Consider the following 21,126-nt stretch of genomic DNA (forward strand, 5'->3'; position numbering starts at 1 on the left):
TTAGAACCACTCCAGTAGATAAAACCATTATTACCCTTATTATTGGTATTCTTTTTGTCATCCCTAGGGAAGGCTTCATCCCATTCCATGTATTTATTAAGCATGGTGGGGGAGGGCAAATAGTTAAATACCCATTAAGACTTTCTTTTTGGATAAGGAGGAAGTTTTCAGGGACAATTGACATGAACTTTTCTGGATTTGGGGGTGATAGAAAATTTATTGAAGTCACTGGAAGTGGCCTGTGGTCAAAGAGAGTGAAGGGTAGTAGTGACCTAAGGGACAATTAAAGATTTCAAATGTCAGGAGCTTCAGGAAATTCTGCTAATTAGCTTGCTTGGCACTTCTTAGCTGAAGAGAACCTTAAAGATCTAGTGAGCTTGAAAGTCAGGTGGAGAAGGGATCATGAAATCCAGGGTCATGGAATAGAAAAGCTGTCATGGGCCTAAGTGTGTAATGTATAAAGTGTTATATCATGTGAAGGTGGATGTTAGGCAGTTAGGTTGGAAGCTGAATTCCCAATGAAGCAGCATTCGATACACTTGTTTAAAGAGGGTCTGTAATTTGTACCATGTGTAGCCTCCTGTAAAATACATGTGAGTTTGGTGTTAACTTGGAGAATTCTTAGAAGATAATTTGGTTTAGTAGTGTCTTTTGCCAAGTTCCCTACTGGTTTGTAGGGTCAGGTAGGTCTCATCCACTCAGCAAAAGTGCCAGTGAAAAACTGGAGTTAGTGGAGAGATTTTCAATCTCTGCTGGAAGACCAGAAATAAAGCACAAACCTCTGGTGCTCTACCCCGTATAATACAATTGTGCGTTTTTTGGCTTTTCCTCCTCAACCATATTATAATCTTCAAGTTCCCTTTGTTGTTTTGTCATGTCCCTTTTAGAAATGGCTCAGTTACTTCTGGATGAAAAACTTCCCACCACCGAAGGCCAGCCTGTTTACCCTTGCCTTGGTTCTTTCTATTTCTTAGAGTGGCATGTAGTTTTTTTCTTAGAATATGAATATTTTTAGGAATGCATATATGAATGAGAAAACCCTAAAGAATTTCTACCATCTTTCATGACTTAGCAGAGTGAGGCTTTTCTATTCTAGGGGCAGTTTCTCATCTGGGGGTAGTTTTGCCCCTTAGGGGGCATTCGGCACTTGCCTTCGTGGAGACATTGTTGATTGTCAGGAGAGGGAGCGGGTCATGCTAGTGATATCTAGTGGGTTGAGGCCAGAGATACTGCTAAACATGCTACAATGTGCAGAACAGCCCCCAAAGCAAAGAATTATCTGATCCCAAGTGTCAATAGTGCCCAGGCTGGAAAACCCTACCCTGGGTATCTGCTTCGTTCTTAACTAATAAAATTACTTTTCGTTTCAGAGTTTTGAAGCACCGTGTTCTTCAGTGTCCCTTGAAAGTATTCAAGATACAGATCAAGAGGTTACTCAAATACTTATTTTTTTTCAATATTTTTAATGAAATTATGTCAAACAGTTCTAATTTTAATTAGAAATAATGACCATAAAAACCTTGGTGATGTAAAAATAACAGTGATCTCTACTTAAATCAATATATAAGTTTTTATGAAGTGATGGAAAACTATTTGGAAAAGTATTTACATTTACTTGATCACCTTTTTGCCTTTGTTTCTGATAAGCTCTAATCTGTTTTGAATGAAGAGCGTGCAGCCTATGGCTCACAAGTTATGTCAATTTTTATTTTTTATTTAGTGTTATCACACTTTTGGCATGCTTATGCCTAGGCTTGCCAAAATGCAGTATGATATTAACATGTTTTCGCCTCCTTTTTCTAATTAGCAATAACATGAAAATGTTGTTCAGTGAAAATGAGAGTGCTGCATATTTTTTACCTTTTGCTTCATTTCCCTGCTAGAATCTCCTGATTGACTCTCAGAGTTGTTGCATAGGATTTTATGTTCTCTGGTCCTAAATTAAAATTAGGTTCATAGAATACTTTGTGTTTTCTATTTAAAGAAGACTTTAAAACCATGTTGATTGCTTTTTATTTGTGACAGCATTCATATTTTTGTATTTTTCTGTCTTCTGGGTCAGTGCTGCTTGGTAGAAGAAAGATCTCTGCCCTTTGCTCTAAAGCCAGATTATGTTTTCATTTCTTTGGATCAAAATACATCAGGGAACTACTCCCCCTAAGTGAGAAGGGTCTTGAGAGCTAGACTTCAGTTTTTGATGGTTCATAAACTATCTTAGAAATCTCAAGAAGAGCACTCATCATCCACATAAAAACGTATTTGGCTCCTAAAAGACTTTGAAGTGCTAATAGGAATGAGAATTAAGTTATTTTGAAGGTCTGCTATGTACTAGGCTCGGTGAGAGGAGCTTCACATTATTTCGCTTAATCCTCACAAAAATGCTCAAAGGGAATAGATATTTAACATTCCTGTTTTGCAGATGAATAAACTGAGACTCAAGGCAGTTGTATAACTTGCTTGCCTAAGATTAGAGAAGTAATGAGAAAAGACCTATTTTTAGAAACCCTGTGTGTGTTTACAATCTGTATTCTTTTACCATGCTGTCTCCATATTTTTGTAAATTTCTTTATTTCCACAAATCATCTCGTCTTAAGTGAGTTAATTGCTTTCTTCTCTTGTTAATCTGCAGACTAAATAATTCAAACTATTTTACTGTGAGTCTTACAATTTAGATGCAGATAGTAGAAGAGCTTCATGCTGCGCGTGTGGGAAAAAGTGCGGATTTACCTGTGGTTCCACCTTCTGGAGAGTTAACGAGTATGGAAATTGACTTGGTGGAAGATGATGTACATTCCTCTGCTGGTATACTCTATATGCATATGATAATGTTCATGATCTCCTGTGCTTTCTTAAAAATTAAGAAAGTATATTTCTTTTGGCTACAACGATAAGGTCTAATATTTGTCTTATCATCATTTGTTTTATATATCTCACATTACTAGATGGTTAGAAAGATTTTTCGCTTTCTCTTTTTGCCAAGGGGTGGTAATCAGAGTTGTGAGTTGTCTTTTATTCTTGCTCTTAATCATAACTTTTAACAATTTCATTTATGTAAAGCACTGATCAGAAATAATGCAAATTGCTCAAAGGTATTTCTATTCATGGATTTCTTATTTATATATAAAATTGTGATCATTCTCACTACGGGAGAAGATGATGATAGATATTATCCAAAATCTATTGGTATACTCTCTTAATTTGTGTTTATAAAAATAGTAATGCTATGTTACGTTCACATTGCATTTTTCAGTTTACTAAGTGGTTCCTGTGCATTAACTTATCCGACCCTCACACTGGCTCTATGAAATAACATTGCTAGTATTATCACATTTTCTTTCTATTACACATACTTATCTTTTCAATTATATTTTACTCAGAGTATATTTAAAATTAACTTATAATTCTTAAGCACACAATTACCAGTGATGCAGGACAGTGTTTGGCAACATAGTTACTACTAGGGCGGGTTAGTTTATGATTGAAAATTCACCCATTTATCATATGCAGTTGAAGTCAAAATTCAGCAATTCATAATATTGTACTAGTGGATAATTAAACACTGATTACTGTTCTTAAATAAGAATTGGAGTAAATTTACCTTTGTTATTGTTGTCTAAAGGACTACCTTCTCTTAAGAATGCTATCAAAGTTCTGTGATATCGAAATTTTATTTACAACTCTATTATGAAGTGTCATCAAATCCTAACTTTGCTGTTTTTCTCTAGCAAATACTGCTTCAGACACAAAGCTTCTAATTGTAATTGATACAAATATTCTGATGAATCATCTCAAATTTGTTAAAATTTTGAAGACAACAGAAATCACAGGTATTTATAAAACATTTACTGATTCTGATTTTCTTATTTGAGTTGATATTTTATATTAACAGTGATGTGGGGTTTTTTCCCCACATATGTTTCCATTTCGGTATGCTATTAAGCACATATGTATTAAGCATAATCAGCTTAAGTAAAAAAAAGAAAAACAGAGCCTTCACAGGTTAACCCAGCAATCTAAACTTCTCTTGTTTGATATCGAATAGTATTTGTTTTTGTAACATTCTTTTGACACTTACGTCTATTTTTAATTTTCATTTTTTATGTATTATCTCTTTGTTTAGGTTGTGAATTCCTTACTTTAAAAAACTTCCAATTCTCCTACAGCAGTTCAATTTATTAATAAGTATTGTTGACTTCTGAGAAATCTTTTTATTTTTTAGGCTTTGACAGACTTGTATTAATAATTCCCTGGGTTGTTGTGCAAGAGCTAGATCGTATGAAGGCAGGAAAACTGCTAAAACATGCCCAGCACAAAGCCATACCTGCAGTTCATTTCATCAATGACAGTCTTAAAGATCAAGATCGAAAGCTATGGGGTCAGTCAATACAACTTGCATCTCAAAAACTTTGTAAGTATTGTTCTCTCACGGTCCTTCCTGATTAAGATTTGTTTGGGTGCTGACTCGTTGGAGGGAAATGGTGCAGAACTTCTAAGAAATGTATAACAATTGGAATGTGAAATACAGAACACATTTGGGGTGTTCTATTAGGCTTTGGTTTTGGGGGTCTTTGATTTTTCTTTTTCTTTTTCTCCTAGACCACCTTAGGTTATGTTTGTATTTCACAGATAGTGACAACATAGTTCTAATGTATAGTTGTCTATAGTACAGTACTTTGGATTCTTTTTGTAAAGATCATTGTTGAGTGATGAGGCCAGTAAGTGATCTGGGTTTCTAGTCTGTCACTGTATGCAGTTAGTATGATGCAGAAGCAGGCACTGTTTTCCTCTCGTTTGTCAGAATCTATAGTAAGCAGGTGTTCCTATAATAAAGGTCTATAGATTTCCTCCTAATTTTTTTTCCATATTAGTTTCTCCCCCAACTCCTGGAACTCCTGCAGTAGTTTGAATCAAACCCTAGATAACATATCATATCGTTTTTACCCATAAATACTTTGGTATGTGTTACTAACAGATAAGACTTTTTATTTTATTATTATTTTCTTGTTGCTTTTTCTCCCCAAATCCCCCCAGTACATAGTTGTGTATTTTAGTTGTGGGTCCTTCTAGTTGTGGCATGTGGGACGCCACCTCAACATGGCCTGACCAGCGGCCATGTCCACACCTAGGATCTGAACCAGTGAAACCCTAGGCCGCCGAAGTGGAGCACGCAAACTTAACCACTCAACCACGGGGCTGGCCCCAAGACTTTTTATTTTAAACAGCCACACAGTTAACAAAACTAATCCTTGATCTAAGCTATCATTTTGGTAAAGCCCCAGTCCTTATAAGCAGTGGGAATTTTTCTTACTCTTAATATTTTATTGTTTTTAGTTTGTTGATGCAAAATACATTTTATTATATAATGGTATAGATATTAATGATAATTATAGATAACACTTATATGGCCATTATTCTCCAGACCCTTTTCCAAGTGCTTTACAGCTAATATCTCATTCAAACCTTATAGTACTTGTGGAAGATAATTTTATTAGCCCCATTTTTTTTTTTTTTTGAGGAAGGCTGGCCCTGAGCTAATAACCTCCAGCTCAAAAAGTGGTTGTGAAGATTGGTTAATATGTTACGTTATAGTACTTGGTTGCTCATGGCCTGGAATAGGTGGTAATTCCCTCATGTCTTCCTTATATGAAAAGCTTATGCAGATTGATTGGAAAATGTAAAATTCTCTTCCCCTAAATGGACAAAGATTATTAATAGGTAATTCACAAAAGAAGAAATACAACTCGTCAGCCCATTGCTGCAAGTGTGTTCCTGTTTGTTGTTTTTAATATTATTAATTTCCCATGTATAAAAATTTTTATTTTGTAGCTTTCACTTTTTCCTTTATTTTTTTTTATTGCTTCTGAGTTTAGAAAGTTACTCCTTCTCAGCAGCTGCTAGGAATACTTACAGTGTTTCAGTGCTTTAGGAATATGAGTTAGTAACTTTGCAGGAGAGCAATTTATCAGTGTGGATCAGGAAGCCTAAAGATATAATTCTCTTTGTAGAAATGTATCCTAAAGAAATAGAGATGCTCACAGCGATTTGTATAAATAGTGTTCACCACAGCGTTATTTATATAGCAAAAAATTTGAAACAATGTAACAATTGGAGAAGTTATATACGATGCTATAGCCATATGAGAGAATACTATATTTTGAAAAATGTTCATCAAATGTAATATTAAACAAAATGCGATTTAAAAGAATATAAAGTACAACCCCAAATTTGTTGGATTATGCATATATACTTAGAGATAGTGAATATTGGTTATATTTAGCTGATGAATTATGAGTTATTTTAATTTTCTTTATATTTTCTGAGTTTTCCTGATTTTCTATAGTTATTTTATTTTTATAATAAGGTAAAAATAATTAAAGGCAAAAATAAAGTTATATGCCACCTCCCCTACCAGACATTTGTTCCATCATTTTTATGTTTTCTTTTATTACTTTTTGTTGATTCATTTATTTGCCAAACATGTGTGCCAATGCTGTTGTAAGTGTTGGGGCTGCAGCAGTGAACGAAACAGACACAGCCTGCTGCTGAGAGGCTTAAATTCTATTCAGTATTAAAAATCATATTAACTGTAGTTTATACAGAATTTGTTTTAGTGTTGTATGTCAGTAGAGGTCATTGCTGTTGAGGTACCATTTAAGCTGACTCTTAGTAAGTATACATAACTTAAAAAGCACATGCTGTTACCATATGTTGGGCCAAATGCTTCATATCAGTTTCCTCCTTTAAACCTCCTGGTTAAGCGGTTTGCCCAAGATTATACGTCTAGTAAGTGAGAAAGCAGGGATTCAAACCCAGATTCGTCTACTTCCAGAGACTTTGTTTTGTTCACTTTTGAATAGTACCTGAGCAGATGCTCAAAAATATTTGTTCAATAAATATTTCATGACTATTCTTGCAGTTTTAAGTGTCTTTTCCAACCCCATGTATCCTAAAAAAAGTGATAGAGCAGATAACATGCTGAACTTTGATACCTTTAGAGCAGAGTACTGTAACCTTTAAACCTCCTTTCATCTGCTGAATTGAGTTGTTTAAAGTTAACTAATGATTTTGAGCTGCCCATTTTGCATTATTATGGTATTTGCTCTGTGAGCTAAAAGAAGGAAAATTGGCTGCTGTAATATATGTCTGTCTGGCTCACTGCTGATTAAAGAACTGAATCATCTCTCCCTCAGGCTCACGCTGAGATCACTTGAGTTCTGTCTAGACTGCGACGAGATTGTGAGCTCCTAAATTGGTCTTTGCATATCCAGTTACTTAGCACAGGGACCTGGCACAGATCAGGCCCTGTATAAATATCTACTACACGAATGAATGAGTTTTCTAATTTGAGTGTTTGAAGGACTAAGTAATATAGGCCAAAAGTTGAGGGAAAAAAGGTGGTAATCTGGGAAAAAAGTTAAGGCTCATTGGCTGGTATGTCTTGAATTTTAGTATGTTAAGAGACTTGCCAAGATTCTTTTCCAGAAGTGGGTCTAGGGTGTGGTCCCGCAATCTGCAAGCCTCCTAGAGAGTTCTGAAGCAGGTGGCATAAGGACTTATGAGAAACACTGTCTATGGTCCTATTTCAACATAGAACATTATTTTCACAAAAACCAAGCTTTTACTACATGCTTTAAAGCTTGAAGAAAGCCACTGGACCCTCTGTCAGCCGTTAATTAACATTTGTTAGAAATTACTTTTTGTATTCTTTGCCTGGGGCCCATATTGCCTTCTCCAGTACATCTCTAAATGTTGTTGCTTAGAGGTTAAGGAAAAGCAGACACATGAAAGTGGTTCTGTTGCTGGTAGAACAGTTGCTCATTATTGTACAAACGTCTTTTAAGTTGAATAGCTTTAAGCATGATGTAATCGCATAATTTACTTATAATCTCTAAGTGACTGACCTGAGACTAGAATTCATAGCATTTGGTTTCTAGTATGGCACTTAACTTGCTGATTATGTTTCTTTCCTTTGTGTTTCTGAATAAGCTTATCTTATTCCATTTTAGTAGTAAACTAACCACTTTGTTAAACCCACCACTATATGCTCCTGAATTCTAGATCTAGAATTTTCATGGCATTATTTTGCTGTGTCCTCTTTTTATTTAAAAAGTTTTCTTTCTTTTAGATGTTTTTGATTTGTAAATACAGCCTAGATTGTTCATATAGTATATGGATTTTTTTTTTCCTTTCTCTCCCCAAAGCCCCCCAGTACATAGTTGTATATTCTTCGTTGTGGGTCCTTCTAGTTGTGGCATGTGGGACGCTGCCTCAGCATGGTTTGCTGAGCAGTGCCATGTCCGCGCCCAGGATTCGAACCAACGAAACACTGGGCTGCCTGCAGCGGAGCGCGAGAACTTAACCACTCCGCCACGGGGCCAGCCCCAGTATCTGGGATTTTAGTGTGCTGATTGATTGTTGCTTTTGTTAAATTTGCAGATGGATTGAGTGATGAGAACAATGATGATCGAGTATTAAAATGCTGTCTTCAGTACCAGCAATTATTCCCTTGTTCTCTTGTTATTCTGTGCACGTGAGTTTCATAGTCATTTTACTCTTATGTTTAAATAGCAACTTATCCCAAAGAATTTTTAAAAATCATACTGTATCCACCATACCAAGGATCTGAAACATACATAATTTTCTAAATCTGCCGGTAAGCATATTGTTATATCTCACATTCTTATAATGTGTAAGCTATAGAAGAATGAGATTTGAATCTCATGAAATTTCATTTCAGTTTAATTTATATGATATTTAGAAGACTTTTGAAAAAGCAGGGGAAAGTCAATTTAATATCCCAGTAAAATAGTTCAGAAATAAAAATCTGACGTTTTTTGGTCATGGGGCAAGAAGCTTATTTAATTGACTAATTAGTTTGTTGGGGAGGGTAGGTTATGTTACACTTATGTCCTGGGTGCCTGTTATGGGGTTGGAGTTGGAGTCCTGGGTCTGCCACTTATCAGCTTTGTGACCTTGGAAAGTTGCTTGACTTAGTTTTCTTACGTGTAAAATATAGGGAGAATAATAATACTTGCCTCGTGAGGTTATTGTGAGTATTGAGGAAAAAAAAATATATCTATATATAAAGGACTTAAAATTGTGCCCAGTACATCAAATGCTCTCTATAAGAGTTTTTCCTCCTCCTTCCTTCCTCCTCCTTCCTTTCTTCCGTGCCCAACTGATATTTTCATAACTTAATTCTAAGGTAAAACTAACAATGCTAAGCAAAATTGTATTCATCATATGTGAGAAAAAGCTCTGAAGGAACCAAGCAGAGCAATTTTAATTTGCAGCTTTAGTCTGAATTTTATTCACTGCAAAATGGGAGTTTTACAATTTCATGATTGTGCCTGAATTCTATGTGAAAGGGAGTGATTATAGAAATGAAGAGCCCTAAGATTTTTCTTGTAAGGGGGCTTGGTCAGTTATCATTTCAGCTGTCTTCAAAGATGTTATTCTTTTTGGCATTAAATGAAATATTAGAGATTTCTATCTCTAGGCTTTAAATTATTTTTTGATGAAGGACATAATATATCGTCTTGGAGTTTGTTGAAGGCTGAAATAGAACTAGTAATATGTTAATTAGTTTGAATTTGAGATAAGCTAGATTTGAGAGATAATTGTTGTGTAATTTTTTTAAAGTTCAACTTAGAATGAAAATTAAATTGAAGAGACTTTATCAATTCTCCATTATTTCTGCAATCAGTGTTTTGGGATTAACAGATGTAACATTTTTTAGTGAAATGAACATTTGTATTCAAACCTTACTTTTTAAAAAAAAATTATTTTATTGAGGTCATATTGGCTTATAATATTGTGCAAATTTCAGGTGTAGTTTATTATGTGGGGCCAGCCCAGAGGTGTAGTGGTTAAGTTTGTGTGCTCTGTGGCCTGGGTTTCATAGGTTTGGATCCCAGGTGTGGACCTAGACACCACTGTAGCAGCCTCCCACGTACAAAATAGAGGAAGATTGGCACAGATATTAGGTCAGGGGCAATCTTCCTCACACACACACACACACACAAATACATTATTATATTATCGGTTTCTATATAGACTGCATCATGTATACCACCAATAGTCTAGTTTTTATCTGTCACCACACATGTGTCCATTTACCCCTTTCACCCTCCCCGAACCTCCTTCTCTGGTAACCTCCAATCTGTTATCCTTATCCATGTGTCACACCTTACTTTTCATTCTGGCGTTATCATGCTCCACATGAGCCTGTTTTTTATTTTTATTTTTTCCTATAAAGGGTGATAGTCATGCCTACTGTGTGAGTCACACCTCCTTATTATAAGGATACATTTATATTGCTTAAATGGATGATGAAGATGATAATTAATATTAATTGATAATGATAGTGAAGGAGAACCCTTCTATCATACTATATACTATACCTGATTCTAAGTTTTCTACTTACATTTACAATCCTAAATATGGGCCAGCAACCCCTAGTTGGTAACTTGAGTCCATATCTCTCTTCTAAACTCTAGACTAGTATGTTCATCTACTTATTTGATATCTCTGCTTGGATGTCTCATAGACATCTGGAACCTGCTGTCTCCAGAAATGAACTCCTGATCTTTCCTTCTAAACTGTTTCCATCTGAACAAAAAGTTCCACCTTCCACCCATTTGCTAAAGCTAGAAAACTAGGAGTCATTTTTGATACCTGCCTTTCCCTCGTAATCTATATCCAGTCAATTACGAGTCTTGTATGGTCTTTTCTTTATCTCCCCTGCCACCATCCTATGTCAAACCATGTTATTTTTCCTCTTTTCTTCCTTTTCTATGCTCTCTACTTCTACTCTAGCTCTCCTTCATTTACGCTTCAAAAAGTAATAAAGGTATTTTTAAATTTTTAATTAAAAAAATTTCATTATGGAGAATTTCAACATATTCAAAATGAAAGAGAGCTGATAAACTCCAAAGTACCCAGCTGCAACAATTATCATAATTCTGCCATCTTCTATCTATATCTCCATCCACTCTCTGTTCCCCATATGGTTATCTTCATACAGTTCTTTGTATTTTGAGGAAGACCATACCATATTAAAATGCACAAATCTTAACTCTACAGTGGTGACAGGGGTAGGCTGGTGTAGCCTGCATCCTCCTTGATATATAGAACACTTCCATTACCCCCGAAAATACTCTCTTGCCCCTTTGTGCTCTTTTTCTAGTTTCTAAAGGTGGAAGCTTAAGTCATTTATTTGAGACTGCTGTAGATTTCTTTTTAAGCACTGCTTTAGCTGCATCCCACAAATTTTGATATGTTGTTTGTTTATTTTTATTCAATTCAATATCCTTTATAACTTCCCTTATGATTTCCTTTTTGACCCATAGGTCGTTTAGATGTTTGCTGCTTAATTCCAAATATTTGCAATTTTTCCAGTTATTGTTTTGTTATTTATCTGTACTTTAATTCTGCTATGGCTTGAAAACATAATTTATATGATTTCTATTCTTTTAAATTTGTTAAAGTTTGTATTATGGCCAAGAATATGGTCTACCTTGGTGGATGTTTTATGTGCACTTAAAAAGAATGTATATTCTGCTCTTGTGGGTGGAGTATTCTATAAACTTCCATTAGGTCAAGTTGGTTGATAGTGTTGTTTGGGTCTTCTATAACTTTTCTGATTATCTGTCTACTTATTCTAAGATTACTGAGAGAAGAGTATTGAAATCTCCAACTATAATTGTGGATTTGTTTACTTCTCTTTTCAGTTCTGTTTGTTTTACTTCATATATTATGAAACTCTGTAGTAAGATGGATACAAATTTAGGATTATTTAGGATTCTCTTCTTGGAGAATTTACCCCTTTCTCATTATATAATATCTCTCTTTGTTTCTGACAATATTCCTGGTTCTGAAGTCTCTTTTGTTTAGTGTTAATATCACTATTCCAGTTTTGTTTTGGTTAGTATTTATATGGTATATCTTTTTCCATCTATTTACTTTTTTTTTTTAAAGATTTTATTTTTTCCTTTTTCTCCCCAAAGCCCCCCAGTACATAGTTGTATATTCTTCGTTGTGGGTCCTTCTAGTTGTGGCATGTGGGATGCTGCCTCAGCATGGTTTGATGAGCAGTGCCATGTGTGCGCCCAGGATTCGAACCAATGAGACACTGGGCCACCTGCAGCGGAGCGTGTGAACTTAACCACTCGGCCATGGGGCCAGCCCCACCATCTATTTACTTTTAACCTATCTATGTCTTTAGTATTTTGTGGATGGCATAGAGTTGGTACTTTTGTCCAATCTGACAATTTTTGTCTTTTAATTGATGACTTTATACCATTGATTTATTTGGTTTGATCAAAATCTACCATTTTGCTAATTATTTTCTATTTGTTTCATCTGTTCTTTTCTTCTTTTCCTTTCTTAGATTATTTTTTATGGTGCCATTTTATCTCCATTATTGATTTATTTATACCTTTTTGAAAAACTTTTTAATGGTTTCCCTAGTGTTTACAATATACATCTTTACTTGATCCAAGCCTACTTTCAAATAATATTATATTGCTTCACATGAGGTGTAAGGATCTTATAACAGTATATTCCCAATTTCTTTCTCTCATCCGTTGTGATGTCATTGTCGTGTATTTTACCTTTATGAAATAATAAACACATAATACTTTGCTACTATTTTTGCTTCAGTCATTTACTGTTTAAAGCAATTAAAAATAAAAAAATGAATATTTTAATCTTTCATTCCATTTTTAGCACTTTTCATTGCTTTTTATAGATTCAGGTTTTTGTCTGGTATCATATTCTTTCTGCCTAAACAACTTTCTTTGACATGTGTAAGTTTGTTGGCAATGAATTTTCTAGTTTTGTTTGCCTGATAATGTCATTATTTATTATTTATTTTTGAAAGGTATTTTTGCTGGATATGCAATTGTGGGTTGACTTTTTTTTCCTTCTGGTATTTCAAAGATGTCACTCCATTTTCTTCTAGCTTGTGTGGTTTCTGATGAGAAGTCTGCTATAATTGTTTCTATTCCTCTTTATATAATGTGTCTTTTTTCCCTCTCGTTTTCAGGATTTTTTTCTTTGTCTTTTGCTTTTTTAGCAGTTTGTTTTAGCAGTTTTTAGCAGATGTGCCCAGGTGTGTGTTTGTGTATGTGGGGGTGGGGTAGAGAAAAGGGAAGTTATCCTGTTTGATGTTCTCTGAGCTTCTTGGATCTGTAGTTTGGTGCCTGTCTTTAGTTTTGGAAAATTCTTAGTCATTATTTCTTCAGATATTTCTTCTGCTCCATTCCCTCTTTTGTCCCCTCTTATTACAGAATTACATTGTAGTAGCCAGCCTCCAAGATCACCCCAATGATCTCTGCCTCTTAGTATTAAAGCCTATGTGTAGTCCCCTCCAACACCATACCAGGCTCAGTTGACTGCATGATAAAGAGCAGGCATCAGAACTGATAATGTTACTTCTGCAATTAGGTTATAAAAGACTGGGACTTCCTTCTTGGCCACTCTCTTTCTTTCTCTTCTCTCTTGGATCACTTCTTCTGGGGAAGCAGGCTGCCATGCTGTGAGCAGCCCTCTGGAGAGGCCCACATAGTGAGAAACTGAAGCCTCCAGCCAAGAACCAGTGAGGGGCTGAGGCCTGCCAACAGCCACATGAATGAGCGCCAATTAACCTTGACGTGGCTGCAACCCTAGGCAATACTATGCTCCTGCCTTGTGAGAGACCTTGAGCCAGAACCATCCGGTCAGGTTGCTCCCAGATTCCTGACCCTTAGGAGCTGTGAGAGAATAAATGCTTGTTTTAAGCTGCTAAGTTTTGGGATAACTTGTTACACAGCAGTAGATAACTAATACATGTGTGTATGTTAGACTGTTTGATGTTGTCCCACAGCTCTGGGTTTTTTTTAACCTTTTAGTCTCTTTTTGTTTCAGTTTGGGTAATTTCTGTTGACTTGTCTTCAAATTTGTTTTTCTTTCCTCATGTATTTCAAGTCTGCTGAGGAGCCTGTCAAAGGCATTCTTCATTTCTGATAACTGGTTTTTTTAATTACTAGCCACTTCCATTTGATTCTTACAACTTTCATCTGTGCGGAAACTGCCCTTTTGATTTTGCATGCTGTTTACCTTTTCCATTAAAGCCTTTAACATATTAATCAAAACTATTTTAAATTCCCTATCAGATACCTTCAACATCTGTGTCATATCAGAATCTGGTTCTGTTGATTGCTTCATCTCTTGGCAGTGTGTTGTTTTTTCTAGGCAGAATTTATGTGCAGATTTTAGGGCTCACCTACTCTGTGGTTTCCTCCCTTCTTCAGTTTCACCTTTAACTTTTTATCTGCCCTGGCCAGTCCTGAACATTGTCTTCTGACATTTCAAGCCACTAAGACTGTGGCTTTCTGTCATAAGCCATTGATGAATTGGGGAATGCCCTCAGGCGAAAAGATAGAAACTTCTTGTTTTCACCAGTGTAGTGTCTGTCTTGAGGGTAGACCCTCTTCTAGCTTCTGCCTACATTTTAGTGCTCTCTAGAGCCTTCAGATAGTTTTCTGTTGTTGTTCAGATTTTCTAATTCTCATCTGTGGGAAAGTTAGTCTGATTAAGCTGTTCTGCCATTAACAAAAGCTGGAAGCCTGCTGGACTCCAGAATAACAATTTAATAAACACAGATGTGATCATGTCACTTCGCCATTGAAGCCCTTAAAAATGTCTTTGCATTTGTTAATGTCCTTGCCTTTCTCTCTAGCCACATAAACTGGTCTCCTGCACTATGCTCTAATTATACTGACTTCTTTCTGCAAATAGCAAATTTACACCGTTTGTCTTATGCTCCCTCAGACTAAATTTGTAATTGCCTGCCCTGTGTAAATTATTTCTCTTACCGTGGCTCTCTATTTATTTCTTTTTGGATGATCGTACTCTTATGTTCAAATCTGGCTTCCACGTACCAGGTATACCTTTGGACAAGTTACTTAAACTTTTTACACCTCAGGTTCTCATCTGTGAAATGGCGATAAGATTAGTACCACTCCCACCTAGGAGATTTGTTGTCAGAATTAAATGGATTGATATGTGTAAAGTGCTTAGAACAGTGCCTGGTACCAGGAAAACTTTTGATATATAATAATTATTATTATCCTCAAAAACTCATATGATGTGCCTCTGCTGTGTGTTAATTCCTTTACCTTTTCTGTTTAAAAAGAAATTGCTATCCTTTGTTAATATGTATGCTGAGAATCACCAACCTCTGATTAGATCCCATGTATTTTGAGTTGCTGTGTGATTTATCTTACAAAAAATAAAATATTTTTTCCTCCTAACCTCAACCTTAGGGATGATAGAAATTTAAGAAACAAAGGCCTAATAAGTGGTGTGAAGTCACTCAGTAAAGAAGAATTGAGTGCAGAGTTATTAAACTTATCTCTGAACACAGATGTATGTCATCAGCCTTGTATATCTAAGCAACAATTGAAAGCAGGTAGTATTCTTACTACAAATAATTAGAAATATATCTTATTTTATATCCTAAGATTATTGATAACAATTGGAATTAATAGTAAATTTTCATCTTGTACATTTAAAATAACATTGTTTGCAATATTTGCTGGCACATAAACGGTAGAAATAAATGAATGTTATAATGGTAATCCAAAAGAAAACATAATTAACATTATTGCCTTCTAAATACACTTTTACAAATTAATTTGAATTTTTGTCTGCACACTCACATTTTTACATATTTACAATCACTGTATGCATGCTATTTTGTACCTTGAAGAGTATGGCTTTTAAATTAATAGTAGCTACAGGAAATATTCATTTGAGGTGGAGAGAATTTTTTTGTTTCTTTCTACAATTAGCCTTATATTCATAACCTTTCATTAATACAGTAAAAACTCAGTAATAGAGAAACTTGAGGGACTCTAGTAATAATTTTTTTAAATTTTAAACTAATACTTAAAAAAGCTAAAGGCCATACTGTTGTTTAATCTCTTTTTCTTGACCAGAATAATCTGTTCTATAGCTTGTTATTTGATGGCATATTATATTAAATCTGACATAATTTAAAAATACATCCCACCTTTTTCCTCTGTGGGGAATGTAATTATTGAAATCTCTAATATTGTATGTACCTTTTACATATGAATAGAAAAATTCATATGTACCCATGCTACTTTTTTGACCTCTTTGGTAATAAAATTTCTTTTGTCATAATATTCAAAATGGCATTTATTAGAGGTAACAGGATATTCCAGTGTATGGTTTTTCAGGGGTAACATACTTTCAGTTTGCCCATTATATTACTGTCATTTTAAATCCTTAGTTTGTCTTTCTAGAGATAAACCACTTAATAGTTTGAATTTTCCAATAAAGAAATTGCTGTTCTTTTCAGGTGTCAAAATAGAAATGTTAATGAAATGATATTAATTAAAATAATAAAAGCTCATTTTAAAAGGAGAGGGCATAAAGGCAGTTAAGCCAGAGATTTTGGTCCTTTCATAACATATTTGGTCCTTCTTGATGTGAGCTGCAATTGGAAAAATATGCTATTTTTTGGAAGGAAACATTTTGATCCATAGTTCTTGGTTTTCTATTATAGATGTAAAGCATTTTTTGAATTTTTCCTTTTTTGGAAAATAAAAATAAAATTGTAGTTAAAATATCACACTCATTTCTTAAATTTCTATTTTAGTAAAAATATTTAGTTGCCTTTTGTCAAAAAGATAAAGCATTGGCTAACATAGTATATTTATCTTGCATCTAAAACAACAAGTATACTAGAGATACATGTTTCTAAAGAAAGTATTGGTTTGTTTTCCAAGTAATTCAAATACTAATTATATACATAAAATATTTATTAATTATGGCTTAATACTAACTGTATATGTGAAATGTTTACTATCCGTGTCCTAAATAAAGCCTGTAACTGTTTGTTTTAAAGAAGCAGCACCTTTGGAAGAGAGCTGTGAGGAAGAATCTACAAATTCTGGACTACTCATTCTGCTTGAAAGCATCATATCTGACCTTGAAAAATCTCTTGGAACAGCTTTATCTTCAATATTAGAAACAGAAATGAAAATTGCTTTTGGAAACCTTTGGATGGAGGTGATTATTTCAACCCTAATAGTTGGAAATTTCTCTTTTATTGCTAAAGATTTGTTACCTTATTTTAAGAAATATTTCTTGTATAAAATGTGTAAGCTTCACTGTGCTAATCAATATCATATTATGTTTTTTCTGGAAGTTTTTGAAAAAACTTTTTGAAAATTGATGGACATTTCCTAAAGACCAGGACTATATTTTATTCATTTTTTCAGTGAACAAATATTTATTGTGAATCTACTAGTGTCAAACACCTTGCCTCAGGGAGCTTAAGTTGAATTCAGAAAAATTTCTCTCATATGTGAGTCAAAATGTCTTGTATAGGGAATTCCCCTAGCAATATGTATTCAGACAAAGAAGTATATATTTTGGCTTATGTCATGTAAATATGAGAATCAGAGTATAAATTTGATCTTATTAGCAAGATATCTTGAATTTTCTTTAGACTCACATCTTTTCTGCAATCAGTAAAACACAGCATTTGGCTATAGTGGCCTTTTTAGTTTAGTTTAAGGTTTGTTTGCTGTTGACATTTATAGCTGGGAGAAACATTATTCCCCATCAACTATAGATTGTATCTATTCCAGATACTCACTGAGATGCTAATGTTTGCCAGTATGATATGTTTGCTGCTTGATTATTATCAAGTCTTGAACCAAGATGAAGAATGATCAGATGCTTCTAGGAGGGTTGACTTAAATTGGATATTTCATAATAGAGTCTAGGAAAATCATTGCATGTGAATGCTTCAAAAAAGGCCATGCTGACATCTTGTGGTGCTAAGTGATCAATCTCTTTTTATACATGTCTTTGCAAGAGTGTAGCAAGTGTCAAGCATAGTTGACCACTTTTTTCTGTATAGATTTTTTCCAGTTATATGAAATAATTAGACTGATTTCCTCAAAGAAATGACTGTGTTGAAAAGTAGATTGATGCCATTTGCTGGTTAAAACTATGCTTTTTCCAGTTAGAACTGTGCTTGCTTTTCGCACATATAGTTTCTGAAACTATAAGGACTAATACAAATATGAATTTTACAAAAGCAATTTGCAATGGAATTAGCCTTTAAGATTATGATTGGCTTTAATAAAATATCTTTTAGTTTAAAAAGAATTTAACTATATTTTGCCCAAAAATGTATGTAGGAATTCCTGAATAGGTACTTTTTAATAATTGGAATAATAAATAAATCAATAGATGCTAATTTTTTCTAAATACCTTTTAGATGCTGTACTTGAAACCACCATGGACTCTAATACACTTATTACAGTGCTTTAGAAAACATTGGTTGGCTGTATTTGGATTAGTTATGGAAAAGAACTTGCTTTTAACCATTGAGAGCCTATATGAAAATCTCTATAAAGGTATGAATCTTTTATTTTGCATTTAACAGTGTTGTGTTAAAGTGAGACTAGGAGATATATTCCATGGGATGTGAAGATGAACTAATAAAAAAATTTGTCATTTAGTTCTTAAGTATTCATTTATACTTCTAATTTCTAATAGGAATTTGTGGCAGCTGGTTGAATGGATCTCGTTCATAGAGCTTATGACTCTTAATGGTATCATTGTTGATGTTACTGGATGTTGTGAATATATAATTTTTAATAATGTTTAAAACTTTTTAAACCATATTTTACAGTTTATTCAGATATACAAATAGAATTATTTAGATTTTTAAAATTTCTCATTGGGTTTAACATGCAAACTCTGACCACATTTCATGTACTAATTTTAAAAATAATGTATCAAGGTTTCTATCTAAACTGTAGGGGTAAGGAATAGGAAAGCTTTGGCTGTGGTGCATAGTGAATTTTAGAACCACAAAGGACTATATTCCAGCACTTAGTTGGTGGCTTTTAAAGTACGTTGTACAGAACCTCTTGCAGTGCCTCTGGAGTTGCCACAGACTGGAGGAGGAAAGGTTGGTGGATGGGGAGCCTGGTAAGTGGCCTCTGGCCCTCAACTCCGACTTTAGTCATGCAGCTTCCTTTTATCTGTTTATATTTGGAAATTCCATGTAAGATTTGAAAAAGAAAGTTTCTCTGCTAAGAAGAAAAAGATGTGAAAAGCACTGATCTAATGTTATTAAAGCCCGTTGTTGTATGATGAAGAAAACTAGCCCTGAGAGGGTAAGTGATTTATCCAGAGTCAAACAGATATGTATTGCTGTACCTTTAAAAAGCAAAGTGTAGGGGCCGGCCCCGTGGCGTGGCGCAGTGGTTAAGTTCACAAGTTCCACTTTGGCCGCCCGGGCGTTTTCCAGTTCAGATCCAAGGTGCCGGTTCAGATCCCGGGTGCGGACATGGCACCGCTTGGCAGGCCATGCTGTGGCAGGCATCCCACATGTAAAGTGGAGGAAGATGGACACGGATCTTAGCTCAGGGCCAGTCTTCCTCAGCAAAAAGAGGAGGATTGGCAGCAGATGTTAGCTCAGGGCTAATCTTCCTCAAAAAACAAACAAATAAAAAGCAAAGTGTAACCATTACTAGGATGTTCAGTTGGTTCTTGATTTTTTTTGAACTCCTAACATGAAGTGATCTATTCTATGTATTACTTTATTTATTACTTATATCCTGTCAACTTTTAAAAAGTAACTGTGAGTATGAGGGCTATTAAATAACAATCTGATGACAAGAGGGTTTAAGTTAGGTTTAAAGGCACAGGAGCCAGGTAATAAAGAATCAGAAAGATAGCTTTACCCTAAAATATATGCGAACAATTATTGCATCACTTGAATACAGATTTGAACACTAAGCTTCCTGGAAGCTAAGACAAAACAAAAGGAAAAAAATATTCTATAGTAGGTATACAAGTTGTCTCTCTCTTTCCCCTGAAGTGTAAACCCTTTGAAAATTTTTATATCTTTAAAAATTCCTCCAGGGGATTTAAAGCTCCTAATTAGCGACGTATGACTTATACGTGGTAGGTGTTGCATGAATGTCTCTTTTTAAAAGTTACCAATTTTTAAAATAAAGATACTTTCCAGGCATTGTCTTTAACTATGGAACTTATTTATTAGGGGTATTATTATTTAAGGGACATGGAACAACCTACTGGACATGTCTTCAAAGCAGTTTTACAAGATATATAGAAACATTTTTCATATCTTTTACTAGGGGCATAATTTAGTTGATTCTCTCAAAAGAGAAAATCCATAAACTGTGTATGATCTTGAACGAGATTTAGTTTCAAACGGAGGGTATCTAGTTGCCATCTTCCGTCTGTCTGTTTTCCAGCGGTGGGCCGTGTTTCGCTCTTGCACGCAGCTCAGAGGTAGTGGGCAGCAGCTCTAACTGGCAGTAGGGAGAGAAGTGAAAAGATGGTGACTGTTGCTTCTGCTAAAAAGTCATTTTTGGAATCATTGTGTGTGTAATTTATTGATCCTTGGTTTAGAAGAATCTGATGCCTAATGTTTACTGACTTGTGAAGAATACATAATAGAAGTATAAAAGTGCGTTCTGCTCTAAAATAATTTTGAATTGGAAAAATCACAGTTTATGATTTTGTTTAATATCTTTTAATAGTGTCCTCAGCTGTTGAGTTATTCGTATGTGTTTAACTTCAGTATAGCAAACTCATATCCTTAGATCCATTCATAGAAAATTGTATGGAAAATGACTAGTAGTTTTTTCTGGCTTTGTTATCTATATTTACTTTAATCTAAATAATTATTGACCTATTTAAGCATTAAACTGTTTAAACTGTGTAGATTTCTTTATGTTATGTCTAAGTACTGAATTTATGTTTGTTATTTCCCTTTTGCCCAAATCTTAGTAAAGGATTTTTGTATGACAGAAATCAAATGATTGATTCAAGAATGTAAGCCCTAGTGAACACTGACTGCCTTGGAGAAGCACCCTTAAAAGAAGTTGTGTCCACTTTCTCCTCCTCAGGAGACTTACTGGATTCATCTAGTCTACATGCTGTCCTATGTGTGGCATCTCTCATCTCTCTTTTCCCACAGGAATTTAAACTCATTGATTTAAAAAATAACTAAAAATGTGGGGTTTTTTTGAGGAAGATTAGCCCTGAGCTAACTACTGC

At 34.6% G+C, this 21,126-nt stretch overlaps 1 protein-coding gene across 9 annotated transcripts in view; it reads left to right on the plus strand.

Moving 5' to 3' along the window:
• The window catches only part of SWT1 (SWT1 RNA endoribonuclease homolog), a 102,717-nt gene that overhangs the window by 23,761 nt on the left and 57,830 nt on the right, over positions 1-21,126 (plus strand). For all 9 annotated transcript variants that reach the window (XR_006891430.1, XM_046680701.1, XM_046680698.1 and 6 more), the window contains 8 exons: positions 1,371-1,430; positions 2,673-2,802; positions 3,726-3,827; positions 4,220-4,408; positions 8,437-8,530; positions 15,309-15,454; positions 16,919-17,082; positions 18,305-18,443. Coding sequence is in view for 8 of the 9 variants with exons in the window: in XM_046680701.1 (XP_046536657.1) it covers positions 1,371-1,430; positions 2,673-2,802; positions 3,726-3,827; positions 4,220-4,408; positions 8,437-8,530; positions 15,309-15,454; positions 16,919-17,082; positions 18,305-18,443 (1,024 nt within the window). In the remaining variant the exon portion in view is untranslated. The remainder of the gene's footprint in view (positions 1-1,370; positions 1,431-2,672; positions 2,803-3,725; positions 3,828-4,219; positions 4,409-8,436; positions 8,531-15,308; positions 15,455-16,918; positions 17,083-18,304; positions 18,444-21,126) is intronic.

Source organism: Equus quagga, chromosome 13, assembly GCF_021613505.1.
Source record: "Equus quagga isolate Etosha38 chromosome 13, UCLA_HA_Equagga_1.0, whole genome shotgun sequence".
NCBI classification, from domain to species: domain Eukaryota; kingdom Metazoa; phylum Chordata; class Mammalia; order Perissodactyla; family Equidae; genus Equus; species Equus quagga.